The 17,282-nt window shown below is 41.0% G+C and overlaps 3 protein-coding genes across 4 annotated transcripts; 2 read left to right on the top strand and 1 right to left on the bottom strand.

The window, feature by feature from the left end:
- Window positions 1-2,870: 2,870 nt before the first annotated feature.
- LOC142994211 (transcription factor HES-1-like) lies at window positions 2,871-4,946 on the top strand. Its single transcript, XM_076144947.1, has 4 exons — window positions 2,871-3,107; window positions 3,201-3,296; window positions 3,824-3,911; window positions 4,311-4,946. The coding sequence occupies exons 1-4, from the start codon at window positions 3,000-3,002 to the stop codon at window positions 4,760-4,762; spliced, it is 744 nt and encodes a 247-aa protein (XP_076001062.1). The 5' UTR covers window positions 2,871-2,999; the 3' UTR covers window positions 4,763-4,946.
- A 4,705-nt stretch (window positions 4,947-9,651) lies between these two features.
- On the bottom strand, window positions 9,652-11,968 carry LOC142994279 (uncharacterized). 2 transcript variants are annotated; one of them, XM_076145026.1, is made up of 2 exons: window positions 11,857-11,968; window positions 9,652-11,742 (listed from the first exon to the last, which is right to left on the bottom strand). In XM_076145026.1, the coding sequence occupies exons 1-2, from the start codon at window positions 11,876-11,878 to the stop codon at window positions 10,208-10,210; spliced, it is 1,557 nt and encodes a 518-aa protein (XP_076001141.1). In that variant the 5' UTR covers window positions 11,879-11,968; the 3' UTR covers window positions 9,652-10,207. The 2 variants fall into 2 exon arrangements, with proteins under 2 accessions (XP_076001141.1, XP_076001142.1); XM_076145027.1 differs by having other exon boundaries at window positions 9,652-11,762; window positions 11,857-11,941.
- Window positions 11,969-12,803: 835 nt separating this feature from the next.
- cldn1 (claudin 1) lies at window positions 12,804-15,328 on the top strand. Its single transcript, XM_076144447.1, has 4 exons — window positions 12,804-13,149; window positions 14,417-14,581; window positions 14,683-14,767; window positions 15,019-15,328. Exons 1-4 carry the CDS (start codon window positions 12,927-12,929, stop codon window positions 15,182-15,184), a joined length of 639 nt encoding a protein of 212 aa, XP_076000562.1. The 5' UTR covers window positions 12,804-12,926; the 3' UTR covers window positions 15,185-15,328.
- The last annotated feature ends 1,954 nt before the right edge of the window (window positions 15,329-17,282 follow it).

Raw genomic sequence — 17,282 nt, forward strand, 5'->3', positions numbered from 1 at the left:
TCATCAAAGAAGAGCAACTCCATCAGCTGAGGGTGGTGATGTTTCTGCAGACAGATCTCCAGGGATTAAGGCTCCTTTCTCCAACGATTTATGTCTTCCTGCTCTTGTTTCTCTCAGTTTGTGGTTATTAGTCACATGTTGATGCTTGATAGCTTTCTAAGCCATCCTCTCTCGCTGTTTGTGCTCATTGCTGCCTCCCATCAGGCAGTTCCCACACTGATACACATCAGGATTGTGCAATAAACCTCAAGTCTGGATCTCCATCCAGCATAAAGGGTTGTTTGTGCCAGGGCTGCAGGCTTAGTGAAAACAGAACTGATAGGAGGTGATTTATTGTTGGGCGGCCTCCTCCCCAGTGTCCTCTCATCTGTTGGGTGAAGGCCATTTTGAAGCCGCATTGGTTAAAACAACCAGTTAGAAAATGATCTAACCAGACTGAGTAAGGAATTAAAATGACGAAAATACTCAATATGAACATTTATTAAATTAAGGGTTTGACTTTATTTAATTTGACTTGATTATACATATAAGCTCTGTTGATCAATCAATGAGGCCAGTTGTGCTTGAAGTCCCCTTAGAGAAGCCCAGAGGAAGCTGTGGGTGCAAACACTGACCTGGCTTTTGGGGTCATTTCACCTCTGAGGATTTAGGAGCTTTACAGAGATCTTTTGAAGTCTATCAGAAGGGATAGAGGCATCTGATGATGAACCTGGACCAGACAGAGATGTCAGTCACGACACATGGCATCTGAGTGGTTGATCACAGTGATATTGGTCATGTGGAGAGGTGGCAGTAATTTTCACAGTTTCATACTGATACAAATATAAATACCTGTAACTACGATGTGCTTGCCAAAGTGAAGAGAAATGAAGATAAATCACAATAACAGACACCCACTAATTAAGCCCCTTTAGCAGTTAAATAAATAAATAATAATATAAAGTGGTAAGATTAAATATTGTATCTTGAGTGTTCATTGGAAAGATTGAACAATCTTGAGAGACAAAAACAAAACTTGCAGCAACCACTTAATGTTTCTCCCCTATAATTTCATTTATGAGCCTCCAGATTGGTGTAGATGTTACGGAATCATAAAAGAATGTATATGGAAATTAAAAGTGCTGCCCGATTAATATATGCTAAATCTCATGCAGAGAACAACATGACAATTTCCCTTGAAATCACAAGTAACTATAATCTCACTATATATTCCAAACAAATACAAATAATATGACAAACGTTTTAGTATGAAAAAATAAGTTTAGTTTAGTCATTGGATGGCAAAACAAAATTAATTATGTTAAGCTTAACAAAATGACGAGATGAAATTCAGATTTTTCCCAAGATGGAAAAAAGTTAGAAATTAATTATATCATTTTAATCAAATTTTCAATGCATTTATAATAAAAATGACTCCTCTGCATTAAAACTTTGCTTTCTATTCTCAAATATCGTAAAACAAAGAGGAGCAGACAGGGTCGATGGTTGTAGCACCAGATGATGGTTGTTGAGTGTTTCACAGGGGTCAGGTCTGGTCTGGGTCTGTTCCACGACCCCGAAGCACTCACTGACCCCCGAGGAAGTATGTACTGTTCTGGGTGGTTGTGCGTGTGTTATTATTTGAACGCTTCTGTTTTCATGCTCTTTTGTTGTTTATCATGACAAACTGTATTTTTCGTAATGCTTGTTTTTGCCTGTTAATGATATAAAATCAAAACTTTTTATGGAAATGATATTAACTGGATAAAAGTATGCAACCATACTGTACATGCACCTGGATCTGAAACAGGACTAATTACTTGAACCATTAATCAGTTCAACACTGTATTTGACTTCATTATTTCACTGATATTTCCCTTAATTGAATTGATTTTTAGTTATTGCAGTGATTTTAACAACAGGCATTGTAGCTGAAAGATTGACTGATATAAATACAGCACATTTTAGATCAATACATGAAATTATTTCACTTCCCCTTTTTTCAACACAAAATAATGAAGCAAAGTAACTGCTTGACTTCAAATTTACTTTAATTCTAAGTAAATCACTATGTGTTTCTATGCCAATACATATGCTCAGATTTCTTTGTCTGTATCCAATTGCGGCAAATGTGCAAGTAAGACGTAAACACATACAGACAGAAATAATAGGATCCCATTGATTGTTGAATATACATGGACCTATTACATGGAGTATTAAACAATTAATTTACTTACTGGAAGTAAGCATACATTGATTTATGTTGACTTCAATCTAATTATGGTGTCTGTGACCTTTGAAAACCAAAAACATTTATTACTCCAATAGGACTTTATTTTAACATGTAAATAAGAAAACAAGGATTCTTTGGGAGTCATGTTATCGTCACTGGAGACTAATGGCTCTAAACATTAAAGTCAAGTCACCCTAAAACACTTCTGCTATCAAAAAACAAACAAATCTCACAGACTTGTTTATATACTCTTGTCTTTTCACTACACTGCATTTTCTATGTAGGAATGTGTATTTTTCTAATGCTTCTTCTGCCTATAAAAAGTAAAAGGGAGTAATTATCACTTGAAATGTAAATGTATAAAAGCCTAAATAGAAGTGTATTAAACCTGATCTATGGTCCTCTTTGACACTATAAAGCCCATAAATAGAACCAGTCTCACACTTGTACCTGTGGGCTTTATTTTAGTGAAATATACTATCTTCGTCCTGACAGGTAGCCAATAGGAGGCCCTCCCGCACGAGCCCGCCGCCTACCTCGACCCGTTGTCCGCGCGCCCATTGGACAAACAGGAGGAACCCAGGGAACTCGCACACGAGCCGCTCGCGTGCGGGCACGAGCTCTATAAATAGAAGCGGATGCGCAAGAAACAGGAGCTGATATGAGCTTGGCACCCGGACGGAGGAGTGACCACTGACATTTGTAAACTCCTCTGTGGTTTGTCAAGAGAAGGCGTGAACCTGCTTTTTTTCTCTGCTGATAATCAAGTATTTGTTTAAACCTGAAGATGCCGACAGACACGTTGGACAGGACGTCTCCCTCCGTGGTGGCTGCCACCCCGGCAAGTGGAGACACCGCAGTCGAAAGACCCAGGACGCTGTCTGAGAACAGAAAGGTAATCTTCACCTTCATTTGAGTCATTAGTTACTTTACATGTTTGCGGCCGTAGAATGTTGACAGTAAACTTTATCAATTTGTTTATTTGAAGTCCTCCAAGCCAATCATGGAGAAGCGGAGACGTGCGCGCATCAATGAAAGTCTGGGACAGCTGAAGACGCTCATCCTAGACGCGCTCAAGAAAGACGTAAGTGAATCCATTCAGATCCAATTTTGCATAGAAAAATAAGTTCTAATAATTCTGCAAAAGAGTTTATGCTCAAGGAAAGACAGCTAGAGAACAGAACTTGATTATAAGGAATGAAGCAAAGCAACCCAGCAATTAATTACACGTATGAAAATAAATGATAACAAAAGAGGAATTTAAGGGGTTATTTATGGTCATCATTATCTCTAACGAATGCATTAAGGCGTTACTGACATTACTTTACATAACAGTTTAACCAAAAATGTCAGAGTAAAAAATTCATCCAAAGAATGAAAAAGGAGTAAAATTGTAAACAGAACCATAAATAGAAATTCCATACATGTACCAAAAATACAAATATCCCAGTGCAACACAATCTAGTCAAACCTCAAACATCTTAAAACCTGAGACTCATCTTTAAATGAGCCAATAAATGACCTGAAGTCTTGACTGTGTACGAAATCCTGTGGTGTCTTTTCTTCACTAACTTCAAAACTGAGTCCTGACTGTTACGTTGTTCATCGTAGAGCTCCAGACACTCCAAGCTGGAGAAGGCCGACATCCTTGAGATGACTGTGAAGCACCTCAGGAACCTGCAGAGACTTCAGATGACTGGTATGCACCCGCCCCCCCCCTCCCCCCCCCCCCCCCATATCTGGACCTATAACATGCTGATATGTGCACAGCAATTCTTGGACGTCTAACTTTAGATGTAAACACGTTCACATGGTCTCCAAGATTTACTGCTGGGCTACAACTGGTGTGTAGAGCTAAGAACCTTTTTCTCAGAGCTCATGTGACTCTGTGAATCAGATTACTCTCTCCACTTTACTGAATGTGCTTGAGGTCTCTCGTAATGTTCTCTTGATAGCCAACGTGATCTGCAAAATGTCTTTCTATCTATCTATCTATCTATCTATCTATCTATCTATCTATCTATCTATCTATCTATCTATCTATCTATCTATCTATCCTTGTGACTGTGTATTTATATATTTCTGTTCTGTTTGACAGCTACAGTGAACTCAGACCCGTCCATCATGGGAAAATACAGAGCCGGCTTCAGCGAGTGTGTGGGGGAAGTCACCCGTTTCTTGTCGACGTGTGAAGGTGTGAACACCGAGGTGAGGACTCGCCTGCTGGGTCACCTGGCCGCCTGTGTGACCCAGATCAACGCCGTGAACTTCTTTGCACCTCACCCTGCTGCACTGGGACTAGGACAGGCCGTGACACAGACGCCGGGCGCCGCCTCGCCACAGATGCCTTGCAAGAGCGGCCCGGCGCTGCCCGTCTCCCCAGAAGCCGTGAAGATATACAGCAGGTTCCAGGTTGTGCCGACACCTGATGGACAGTTTGCTTTCCTCGTTCCTAGTGCGGCTCTCACACCCCTGAGTGCACAGAACAGTCTTCATATATCACCTGTTGCTCCTCCAGTTACCTCAGACTCTGTGTGGAGGCCCTGGTAGGATCTCCATGCAGCAGATTTTGCTGGAAGGACAATTTCAGAGTCACAACTATTTTTTGTATATTTTGTAAATGTTTTTCAGATTCTGGTTGAGAGTGTTGTTTACACATGTTGGTTTTCGTTACACACTGAATTTGTCTTTGATATGGCACAATTTGTTTGCCTGATGAGGTCGACGTATTCTTTGAAAAAGCTCTTTACTGTCTTTGTTTTGAATAATAAAATTCCTAAAAATGTTCCTGTGATGTTTGCGACACTTTTGACTCAAATTGCACCTTTGTCATTTTTCCTTCTTGCCTCATTTTTATCAGATCATCATTAGTCTCTATAACATTGGCACAAATCCAACACGGAATGATGTATTTAGTATTTATGGAGATAAGTTAGTTAGTATTACATTTTGACTCGTCTTATCTGTTGAAAATCTTTGCACTTAACCATAACATCTCTCGTATAGCCGACATTTAAATACGTGTCTGCCTCGTGTGCCTCGTCCACGCCTGATCTCCTTTACCGTTGTCATCATGTGTCAACACGGTAACTGTGTCAGTGAAGCCTGAATTCCGGTTGGAAATAAATACCTCTCCAGTGAGGTAAGGAACCTGAGAGGTAGTCTGTAAGTGCTGAGCCCAAAAGGCGAGCTGCCATCCCAGAGAGGAGGGTGGAGCGGCGTCTGTGCCACACGCGCAGGCCGACCTGGCTGTGTGCCTGTGGGGAAATCATGCTGACAGCGACAGAGCGAGATCAGCAGCCTAATGACAGGGCTACATGAAGACCACACTAAATAACAAGCTGCTGTGGTCTACTGAGCTCCGATTCAGTTTTGGAGAAATGTGTTGATTTATGAGTCTTCACATTAGTCTATATCAGGCATAACTGCCCATCTTGTATTAGGAGTGATTAGATCTCTTAACAAAGCAGACTGGAGATCTTATATGAAATATTTTGACAGAAAGTGTGTTTGCATTACGGATCGGTAGAGACTAACAGCAGTCTGGGAGTGCCATTGCATGCATTGTCCATTTAGTAGACAGTTAAAGAGCAAACTGTCCCAGCATGTGTGCAGAGCATGGTGCTCACACAGCAGGACAAAGGGAGAGTGTGAGCAGAGGTCACAGGTGCCCCTCATTCACACTGACAAGACAACATGCTTCTAACAGCATGTCGCTTTAAACTCTGGCAACCCATCAACAAACCGGGCGGCTCATCAGCAGAAGGCAGGGCCTCTACTGACAGCATCAAACAAAATCACACAATCCCCTTTATTTGTGGAATTTTAAGGAGGAATTTCACTGAAGTTTGTACAACATAAGCATATTTATTGATCTTGTATTGGTAGCAGACTAGGAGGAAGGAGCAACTACTTTTAATATTTGTTTAATTTTACATGTTGATATGGAATTCAGTGTACAATGTGAATCAACTCCTCTCAGACACGCCGCTGTCACGCCATTAGTAATGCAAACATGTTGGCTTTTGCAAATGTTACAGTCAGTTAAGTTTACATCTCTGTTTTGGCCTAACAGAGGGAGTAAGGAGGACTAAAAGACAAAATAGAAGCTCCTCTATCAGAGGAAGCCTTTCAGAAGGGCCCCTGAAGCACAAAAACAAAGACTGGCCCCTCAGAGGCTCAATGGCTCCTCTCTTTGTGACCCTCTCCATCTTCATAAAGGGCCTTCCCCTTGTTTATCCATGAAGAGTTTTAATGGTTGGGAGGGGGAGGACCATGCTGTCACTTTCACCCGGCTAGAGGAGGCTTATTGTGGGATGCTCCTGCCGGTTCCTGGTCTAAAGCCTGTGCAGAACTCTCCAGGCCAGGCTGCGGTCTTTACATATGAGCAGGTACGACGTGGTGAACAGGTTGCTCCTCTTTATACCCCTAGGTGAAGAAGTACAATGAAGAATCTGGAGTGGTAAGAGTTTTTCATCACTTACACTGCACCTCCCTCCATCTTTTGTCCAATTGTTCCTTATCCTTTCTGGCTGTCCCTCCCTAATCAAAAACCTCGGGTCGATTCAGTATTTCCCTAAACCTTGTAAAGGGGAGAATAGCAAACATAAAGCTGTGTGAGGCTCGGCCCTTCACTGTGCTCCATGATTGATGCTCTCCTCTCACAAAGACGATGACAACAGTGACAGGTTCCCCGCTATGAAGACCGTCTCCTTCTGACACACACCGGAAACCTCCGCTGAAACTTATGGTTGTTATGGTGTTTGATGGGGGTTGAAGTATTCAGTAGTTGTTCACATCAATGGTAATGAATAGATTATGCACTTGATACCAATGGTGAATGAACAATGCTCTTTGTTCCTCTGCTCCAATTCATTCCTTTTTGATTTAGCTGGTTGTTTTTGAGAAACTGAAAAACACAGTGTTGGAAGGAGAGCTTCCGGAGGGTAAATTTAGTATCGACATGACATGGCAACACTGGGAGTGAAATATTTATCACTGTGGACCCACACAAAGTGATGATAGTGTGGTCCTTAAAAGCAAATAACTGTGGTGGTACATCACAAGCCTTCACCACATCTAAAAGGATGTTCTGTTGAGCGAAGGGGGTGAGGGTCTCTGTTGTTTCTGGCCTCTGCAATTCCTGCCCATATGTCCATGAGATCTCATGAAGAAGACCACAAAGATACACGTTCACTGCAGATGTCTCTTCAAAGTGAAACATCCCCATAGTCACATTTACAGCTTTTTGGTTTTGGTCGTTTTGCTCTGGCCATGCATGCAAAACTGACCAACCATGGATAAGAGTAAAGATTAAGATGTAAAACCACCTTTGCATGAGGACCCTAGGCCAACGATTCCCATACGATGTTCAGCTTTGCTTTCCTGAACCATCAATTGAGAAACACACTATGTTCGCATGTCCGTCCATTGTCAACCCAAAGGCCTCTTCAGAAATTACTCATGCTGCTGGAAGTTTGAGTGTTGGAGTTTTGTCAATTGTTTTGGAACAATACGCTGTTTTCTAGCTCTGACTCTTCACTACAACAACCAGCTATACACAATGAAGTGCTGATATGTGCATAATAAGGCCTCTCCATCTGTGGAGATGGAAACAAAACCAGGATAAGAGAATAAGAGGAGGGTCCCCAGGGCCATAGCTCTTAATTCATCCTTAATAATTGTAATGTGATGATAAGGAGCTTAGAGCGCCTTGTTATCCTCCTATAGCGAAGGACAAAACAAAGGGCAGTGTACCAGTATGCTCCTAGATTACCATTCTAGTGACGTCTTCGTGTCCACTTAACACCCTCACCAGGTCAGCTGTTCTTAATTGGGTCAGTAACACCAATTTAGGCTCCACCAGGGGTTTGGGTGCACTGAGGGGTAAATATTGACCTTTGTTTGTAAGTAAAGGCTCACATTTTGTCCAGAGAGCAATATGGCCTATTTGTGTTGTGGAGACGAACAGGTCATCGTATCATAGAAGATGTGAGTCACCCTCTTATACGCTGACAGGGATCTAATAGAAATCAGTCCCAAGAATGGAAACTTGGTTGGTTATCATTTCATGACTGACTGAACTCATTTGAGCATTGAAACAAAGAGCGTGATAACTCTAGTAGAGACCCATGTTGCCTTGCTTATCATAAATACTGAGACCATTGTTTGTTTGTACAGTGTGGCTTTATGAATGACAGAACAGATGATCATTTGTAGACTACAACTTGTTCTGGCACTGGTATACATTTCCAGATCAAAACCTCCCTGAATTGTTGCCCTGGGCAGTGAGTCCCAGTTGACCTCTAGTCTTTGTCCCTTGGACCCTGGCCTGCCCTCACCTCCTCCCTCCTCGCTGGTCCATCTAAACTCTGTGGGAAACCCCACAGCGCTTTGTGCTGTTCGGACATTGTTTGTCCCAGCAGATAATGTCTCCTTCCCTCTGTTCCTTTCCTCACCCCATCTGAAGAGATGCTGTGCGGAGTGTGGTCACCAGCGCTAACTGCCCAATGAGCAGGGACGCAGAGATGCGATCTGGCCAGGGGGTTAAGAGCTGCTTTCATCCTGCCTCACGGGACGGCACTCACACACTCCACCGCTGTAAGTTTGAGCCCATGAGAGTGGCTGACAGTGATGGATAGTGACAGATTTGGTGGTGAAGATGACTCCATTAATGCAGAAGAAGACAAACACCATGTATAGCATTTTGATAATTGGATGACTGGTTTTAGCTTCTATTAATATACCCATTAACAGAACATTTATTATAGCCCCATTTGTACTACAGAGCTAATATGAGCACAAATAGAAATTGACAACGCAGTAACTACATGATTAATTATTAAAAAATGGGCAACTTCTTCAATTATGTCATAGTTGCGGACTTGGGAGTAGTTTGTTTTCATTTAAGGCTTTCCAACTAATTTCTTGCTTTCACTATTCTAAATTATTCATTCATTCTGTCGCCCATTACCCTCACTGAAAAACAAACTGGTTTAACAACATCCCAAGTGCTCATTAACGGCCGCAGCATTTCTCCACTTTAAATATCCTGTTTACCCACTTAGTTTTGCTCAAGTGAGGATTATCTCCACTTAGGGCCATCCCTCCAAACTTTGGAAGTAAGACAGCCACTACTTTTTGTCATGTGAATTGTGATGTCATTCAACTCAGACCGGGGACCCAATCGACCCGCTGACCCTTGACCCCTTACAAACTGCGGGTTAGAGTGCCGTATTCAAGGTGTTGCCATCTGTGTGCCCCTTGCTGTCGAGGTTCCCCTCCTCCCCGCCGCACTCTCTCTCTGTTTATCACCCTTCTCTGCATTCAGGAGCAGTGGGGTGTTAAGAAGAGTCTCATGGGATGACTCGGTTGTCTCCATCAACTTTTAAAGCCCCTTGATGAAACAGCGGAACATTCCCTTGACTGATTCAAACTGATCATTTGAAGCTATGCATATTGCATTTTATTGATGTTTTATACATGCACAGGGACATATTCAACCACAAGCTCTCTGCATTTGTTGTCCTAAGGATTCTTCAGTGTCAAATAGAACAAGACTGAATTCTCCACCTGTAACTTTATCTTACTGGTTACAAAGAAGATCCAGGCTGAAGACATTACCAGTGTAGTTGTAGAAGAGAACCAAAACCAAATATCATCTTCATACAAATAGTTTACAGTATGTTCGCCAATGATTAACATGTTAACAAAGTAGCTTTGAGTAATGATGGGATCTTTAAAACCCGTGAGCTGAACTTTGAACCTTGCAGGAAAAGGTTCATCTACCCCTCTTATCACACAGCAGCATATGTACTAGTTATCAGCTGCAGTGTTTTGTTGACAGTATTGACTGTTACTGGAGACAGAACATGTAATCTGATTCATTCAAGAATGAAGAGAGAAGAGGTTTGATTAACTGAGAATGGAACAATAAAAGTAGAAGTCTTCTGAGGTGTTTGATTGTGTGATTGTCTCATTGGTACATTGTAAACATTATGGAAATACGCTTTTTAAAATGTGTTCAGTGATACTTCCACCCTCTTCCTGGAACTGCACCTTCACTGTCAGCGGAGAGGATTCATTCACTTTACACTTGACAATCATGGTGTCATTGGTGGCTTTTAGAGTGCAGCTGCTCACATCTGGCATCTCCTTGTCTGATATTTGACACACCAGCTGCTCTCTGCCAATGGAGGCCACTGCCTGTCCATTCAAATAAGCAGGGCCTTTGCAGAACATCTTTTCAAGCATCTCTATCTCTTGGCTATTCTTCATCACCCAGTCGTGTAGATACCACATGTGACAGTCACATTTCCAGGGGTTCCCGTGTAGTCTCACTGTGTGCTGGACGACAAAGGAGTCAAGGAAGCCCGATGGGAGATTTTGTAGCTGGTTGTCTGACAGGTAGAGCTGCTGGATGAGCATCTGATCCTCAAACAGTTTAACATCCACCTTGCTTATGTTGTTCTTCTGGAGGTTGATCTCCTTCATGCCTAAGAGCTCATAGAAGATTCCTTCTGGCAGCAATTGGAGCTGGTTTTCGGAAAGGTCCAGAGTCTCCAAAGCTGTGACATTACTGAAAATATCACTTGGAAGATTTGAGAGCTGGTTGGAGGACAGGATGAGGTGAGCTAGAGAAGTCAGCTGGCTGAGAGGCGACAACTCTCTCAGTTTGTTGCCCTTCAGGTTCAGCTCCTTCAGACTTGACGGCTGAATTCCAAACACTTTATCGCTGAATGTTGTAAGCAGGTTTCCTCGGAGGTTCAGCACCCTCAGTTTTGTTAACGAAGAGAAAATTTCATTAGCCAGCTCTGATATCTTGTTTCCCTCCAAACTGAGCTCGACCAGCTGAGAGACATTGTGGAATGTATCTGATGAAAGATTCTGTATAAGGTTGTAGTTCATTCTGAAGATCTCAAGCTTATCCAGACCAGAAAACATCCCCCTGTGCACTTCTGCAAGCTTATTCTGGGACAAGTCCAGGACGTGGAGATTGTGGAGGTTCTGTAAAAGGAAAGTGGGTAGATGTGATATGATGTTGCCCTTCATCTGCAACGTTTCCAGCTGTTTGAGGGAGTCGAACGTGCCTGGCAGCACAGTCTTAAATCTGTTGAAGTTGAGTAGCAGTTTCGTGAGGTTCCTCTGCTTTGAAAAGGTTCCAAGAAACAAATGATCCAACCAGGGGCTCCCACTGATCTCCAGCTCCTGCAGCTCGGTCAGATCTTCAAACGCCTGACTGTGAACGCTCCGCAGTGCATTGTTGTAGAAGACTAGCTTGTTGAGGTGTGGACTCTCTCGAAAGCTGTTTGGCAACAGGTACGCCAGGGGTGTTATCATTATAATTAACTCCTTAACCTGTGTTGAGATGTTTTTGGGCAAAGATGACATCCGCTCGTCAGCACAAAGTAGCTTGGCAGGAGTGAAACACTGGCACCTGGCTGGGCAGAAGGTTTGAGATTCTGTGCTGCCTGTGTGACAGACAAGCAGCAGCAGCCAGAGAGTGACGCTGATCCCTTTGTCCATTTTCACTGGCAAAACATGAAACACACTTTTAAGAATTAAGAGAGGAAATCACATTTGTTGTTGTTCGTTAAAAGAAATAAATTGACTTTTCTGAGTAAGTGAAGTGAAATGAAACCTACCTCTGAGTGTTTCAGGGTTCATGCAGTACTGAAACAGATTTCCTTGTGGACATTAGAGTCGGCTGACACGAAGTGCAAACAACAACAAGTCTGAATGAGGCAAGACCAAACCTTTGATCACTGGCCAGATTCTGACAGGGGATCATTTGCTCTCAGTCCCTCTCAAAAAGAGGTCTTCCTCAAATCAGCTGACCTTCCTGGAATTTGCCAGATCATCTTGCACTGAGCCGAGCGTAGATGCTTTTTAATGTGTTGCTGTAAAGTACAGAACACAAGCAGGGAAGTAGACACCTGTTTGTGGGTAATGTGCTTTTACCAGAGACATTTCTGCTGTTCACCATTACTACTGCAACCAACAACTATATTACAAATACTATTGCTATTACTGCAAATACTACTACAACTACTATGAAATTAGTGATTATATTAAGATTTACCTCTTCTTATTATTATTGTTTTTGTTGTTGTTGATGGTGTTATAATTATCGTTTTTACATAAATTACAATATAATATGTACTATTATATACAGTATATTCAATTAATCAATTAATTAGATCCTATCCTTCGACTATAGTTAGAGAGCAGGCAGGGGTTTTTATTTGATGTTTTAGTTGCAATAAACAAATTTTTGTTACAAATTATAGTAGTGGAACATGGGAGACATGAATGGATGACATCATGATGATGTCACAGGGGCTTTGCTACTTCGCCTGGGCGGGTGGGGGGGTCTAGTACTTTAAATTATTAGATTGTGTATTTACATTACGTACACAATTGAATAATCTTTGAGTTCTACTGCCTACATGGTTTGAGTGCAGTTGTATTTTTCCCCACGTTATGTAGGAGTGTGTACAGTTGGAAACCACTAGGTGGCATACTTGACTTCCTAACTGGTGGAGGTAATGGTCTCACAGGATCCTCCTTGCCCTCCAGGTTTGTACCTAAAGATGCCCAGGTAGTTTGCATTCTTCCTGGTAGACACCCACTTCCCAGCACAGACAGGAGCTACACCAGGTTTCTTTTTCATTTGATTCACTTTTATTGTGTTTTTACGTCTCAGGGCTGAAGAATGGCACACGCAGGACTCCAGCTCCTTGGCTTTGTGCTGGCCTTTCTAGGTTTCATTGGCTCGATAGCATCCACAGTCATGGTGGAATGGAAAGCTTCTTCCTATGCTGGAGACAACATCATCACAGCACAGGCCATGTATGAGGGACTATGGAAGACCTGTGTGTACCAGAGCACAGGTCAAATCCAGTGTAAAGTATATGACTCACTTCTCCAATTGCCAGGTAATATTCTACTTACATTGTTTTTGTGATGTATTTTCAACAGTTAGTTTCCTTTAAATATACCAAATGATCATATAATGTCAGCTAATTGGGAACATAAATCCACGAACCCATAAACAACCGCAAATTCTACAAATATACGGGTCTTGGAATTGGGTCTTTGTTATACAGGAACAGGATTGCACTTTCTAATAATACTGTATAACACTACACTTCGAGTACTTTGAGGGGTCTAAGAATGTGTCCTGGTCTCTGCATCTTGAACCTTCTGCATGCAGAGACATGTCCGTCAAATTCCAGGCAGAAAATGCCCGAAATTCATTCATAGGTTAGAAGTATCTTAATACTGAGCTTTGTAGTTTTATGTGTTAAATGTGTCCTTATATGTATAATAGTAGTAAACAGTATAATAGTCATAAACATTCATGCATGTCTCTAAGTAAATAGTCCTTGAATGTCTCATGGTTGTGACTCATGTCGTAAGTATTCAAGCGGGTTTTCATGGACACCCAGTAAACAATGATTTCTTTTACGAACTTGTTTTTATTTTCATGCTCACTACAACTTCTTAATGAGACATTGAACACAGATCAAGGACGACGAATGGATAAGCATTATAATGAAATATATAGTGAAATAAAGAAAAAATAAAACAAAAAAACAACACAGTTACAAATAAAACAATCACTCACACACACACACAATAGAAAAACAACATTATTATATATTAAAGGCATACATAATTTGACTTTCTTTCAAATAGAGGGTTGTTGATGGTCGCCAAGCCTGTAAACAACAAGCAAATACCAGCAAATTTCATTTAGTCTTATTTGTTGAATACAGTCCAGGAAGGACAAAAATAAGAAATCTATTCTTTCATTTGTCTCTAAGCAGAAGAATTAATAGATACATTTTTTGTATTTTTAAATTTCTATCAAATAATAATTATTATTTTTATAATTATTATATAATAATAATAATTTGTAAAGATTATTTTGACCTCACAAAATAAAATAAAAAAAGGTTTCATCAATGCTTTTTGGATCCAGAGACAGCAAGTTATCACCATTAAAGAATTCATATTTATTTGTACAGAGAGAAAGAATGCCAACAAATGAGGGAATACACTGTCAGGGGATAAAGTCATGCTGGGATCTGATCCAGAATTGAGCAAGGATAAACAAATGGTTCCAAACGGAAACAAAGCAGGCCACTTAACTCTCTATAATCTAATGGAACATCATGATTTGGGGCTTTGTCTGTCCAGGGATGGTGCAGGGAACGCGTGGACTGATGCTGATCACCATCTTGCTGTGTTTCATCTCCATCCTGGTGGCGGTGGTGGGCATGAGATGCACCACCTGTCTGGAGGACAATCAGGAGCAGAAAGACAAAGTGGCTCTGATAGGAGGAGTACTCTTCATCATCTCTGGTCAGAGTTCATTCACTTCAGAATCACATCTCAGACACAAATGAGTGTATAATGAATGCAGTGATGTCAATGTTATTCTTGGGCTTTCGTGGGTTTTCCAGGTTTGAGTGCTCTGGTGGGAACCAGTTGGTATGGACACAGAATAGCTAAGGATTTCTACAACCCATTCACTCCCACTAACTCCAGGTCAGTTTGTCATCCTCAATCAATTAGTCTTTCTTCACATGCAATGACTGGAACTGGGATGGATGGATGGATGGATGGATGGATGGATGGATGGATTGGATGGATTGAATGAAGGGAGCATTAGTTAGTTTCTTACACACTTTAATGTACTTTAATCCAATCCAAACTCTGTCAATCAGCCTCATTTGAATATGATGTGATGTCATGACCAGGTATCTTCTAATTCATGAAGGCCCGTGTTGCATTCACAGGTATGAGTTTGGAAGCGCCCTGTATGTGGGGTGGGGCGCTGCCTTTCTCATCATAATTGGAGGATCCTTCCTCTGCTGCAACTGCAAATCCAAAGACTCAGGGAAAGGTCCACGTTACCCACCGTCCAACTCTGCAAGCCAGCCAGGAGGACGAGACTATGTCTAAGACCAGAGGACATTTACTGCATCCAGCCTCTTCTAATGCCTCTGCTGTCTTGTGCGACATATTTATCCTGGATTAAATACAATAATGAAAGTATACTGTTTCTTTTGACAAATAAAGCCTTCAAGCCCCATTAGTATTGGTAGAGTCATGTTTGTGTCTCTTTTGTCAGTGTATTATTAGAACAAAACAAATATTGCTGAGGCTTTTTCTGCCTTGGTGGTGGTAATGATGATAGTGCTTTTCTGTAGACATGGTGCCAGTGCCTGTGGATGGGGTGCAACAAACACCTCGACTGTTTGTTTAGGGACACAATTTTTAATTCCACATGAGGCAACAAAACATTGGACTTGAATAAAGTGTGATGTAACAAAACTATTGAAATTAGCAGTTAGTGGTCTTTGAAGGACACAAACACACTTTTGTGATTCAGTCATTAATTTACTTGAATCTCAACACAAACAGAGGACATGATGCAGCCTTATCTGTGACAATTCAGTAATGGGTAAAGATAAGGCAAATGTTTGCTTTGTGAGGAAATAAGATTTTATCATCACAATTGTATGTATTTAATTTAATAATGGACTCCTTCCAACACTATAATTATCTGATGACTCTAGTTACTTTGCTGATTGACACTTTGAACATAATATGAAATAATATTATGTATTTCAGACTATTCCAAAAAAAATCAGAATGGAAAGATCAGAAAACTTTCTGAAATCATCAAACTGACCTGTCCATCCTCAAAACTAGGACATACAAAGTTATTCAACATATTGGCGTATTTCTATTTAAGCTGACCATGTGACTCCAGTGTTGAATTTCATTATGGATACATTAATATGCATCAGATACAGAGTCAATTCAGTTGATGTAACACACTTTGCTTTCCTTGAGTACAATGTATTGCTGAATGCTTTTAGGGGATTTCTGTTTTCTCTTTGCATTTTGTCTGCTTCTGCACCTACAGCTTCAATTGTTGGGGAACAGATAATCTCTTTGAATTGCGTCTTCTGAGGTTACTTTCATTTATTCCGATGATGCGGTTTGCAGAGTCTTTCTTTGTGTTTATATAGAGAGAGCTTAAGCTGGATCTGGAAACCATTGATGTGTGAGTCTGTGAATACCTTTGAGACATTAAAGGTGATACTGTGATATACAAATGAACTTTTTCTTGACTTCTGAAAAATGCAAGTCAAAGTAAAGCAAAGAAACAAAACATTTCCACCATTGAAAATCTGGTTTGGTATTAAGAGACTCCAGTAACCAGGTGAGGAAGGAGAAAAGTGTTGCCAGAGGGAAGGAAAAGGATTCCAAAGAGAGAGAGAGAAGAGGTGGGGTTCTCCTCAGGTTAGTCATACCTTAGACCACCTGCTCCTGTCTGGACATGTCTGCAGTATAGCTGAGGAGAGACATTAGCACCGCAGAACATTCACACGCCCACTGACAGCACATTCAGAAAGACTGCAGGATTATACAAATAATACAAAACAAGAATACAAAAGTTGTTTCCATTAAGTTTTAGATCCATCATATCATCATTTTATCTGCATTAGATAGAAAAGGGGCTCTTTCCTCTCTTCAGACAGTTCCAGTGCAGGCTGTGCAGGGATTCAGAAGTGAAGAGCACCACCTTCTGGCAGGAATACAAACAAACAGAAAAACTGTCATATTTAATATAGTGCAGGATGTGTGATGCTGAATGTCTGCCTCATTGACAAATATGTAAGATTGTTCAGGAAAAACTAAAATAACACAAACATACATTATATACAGCCATTTAAAATGTGTTCAACTTAAAAAATTCCAAAATGCAAGCAGAAGAAACTAGACTACATTTGATTTCAATTACTGCAACTGACAGTAAGATTGTTTAAGTATGTTCGAAAGAAATCAACATCACCCAACAGTCACAGCCAACAGACACTTGGCTTCTACTTAACATAAAGAAATAGATGAGGGGAGAGATTCCATCCATCCATCTGAGACAATCAGATCAAAGAGCAAACACACACACAAAGACAGACAGACTCATCCAAAACTACAGACATAACACAGACACATTTGAATCTAATTTCTTTGAGGAGAAAGAAACCTG

The sequence above is a fragment of the Genypterus blacodes genome, unplaced genomic scaffold (assembly GCF_046128005.1).
Source record: "Genypterus blacodes isolate CSIRO-AG114 ecotype Tasmania unplaced genomic scaffold, CSIRO-AGI_Gbla_v1 ptg000029l_1, whole genome shotgun sequence".
Lineage (NCBI taxonomy): Eukaryota > Metazoa > Chordata > Actinopteri > Ophidiiformes > Ophidiidae > Genypterus > Genypterus blacodes.

What these genes read in the sequence shown, in the direction of transcription:
- LOC142994211 (XM_076144947.1), top strand. Translation starts at nt 3,000, where the DNA reads ATGCCGACAGACACGTTGGACAGGACGTCTCCCTCCGTGGTGGCTGCC. An exon ending in CGCTGTCTGAGAACAGAAAG is followed by an intron (nt 3,108 to 3,200) that starts GTAATCTTCACC and finishes GTTTATTTGAAG; the next exon opens with TCCTCCAAGCCAATCATGGA. An exon ending in TAGACGCGCTCAAGAAAGAC is followed by an intron (nt 3,297 to 3,823) that starts GTAAGTGAATCC and finishes TGTTCATCGTAG; the next exon opens with AGCTCCAGACACTCCAAGCT.
- LOC142994279 (XM_076145026.1), bottom strand. Translation starts at nt 11,878, where the DNA reads ATGAACCCTGAAACACTCAGAG. An exon ending in GAACCCTGAAACACTCAGAG is followed by an intron (nt 11,743 to 11,856) that starts GTAGGTTTCATT and finishes ATGTTTTGCCAG; the next exon opens with TGAAAATGGACAAAGGGATC.
- cldn1 (XM_076144447.1), top strand. Translation starts at nt 12,927, where the DNA reads ATGGCACACGCAGGACTCCAGCTCCTTGGCTTTGTGCTGGCCTTTCTA. An exon ending in CTCACTTCTCCAATTGCCAG is followed by an intron (nt 13,150 to 14,416) that starts GTAATATTCTAC and finishes TTGTCTGTCCAG; the next exon opens with GGATGGTGCAGGGAACGCGT. An exon ending in AGTACTCTTCATCATCTCTG is followed by an intron (nt 14,582 to 14,682) that starts GTCAGAGTTCAT and finishes TGGGTTTTCCAG; the next exon opens with GTTTGAGTGCTCTGGTGGGA.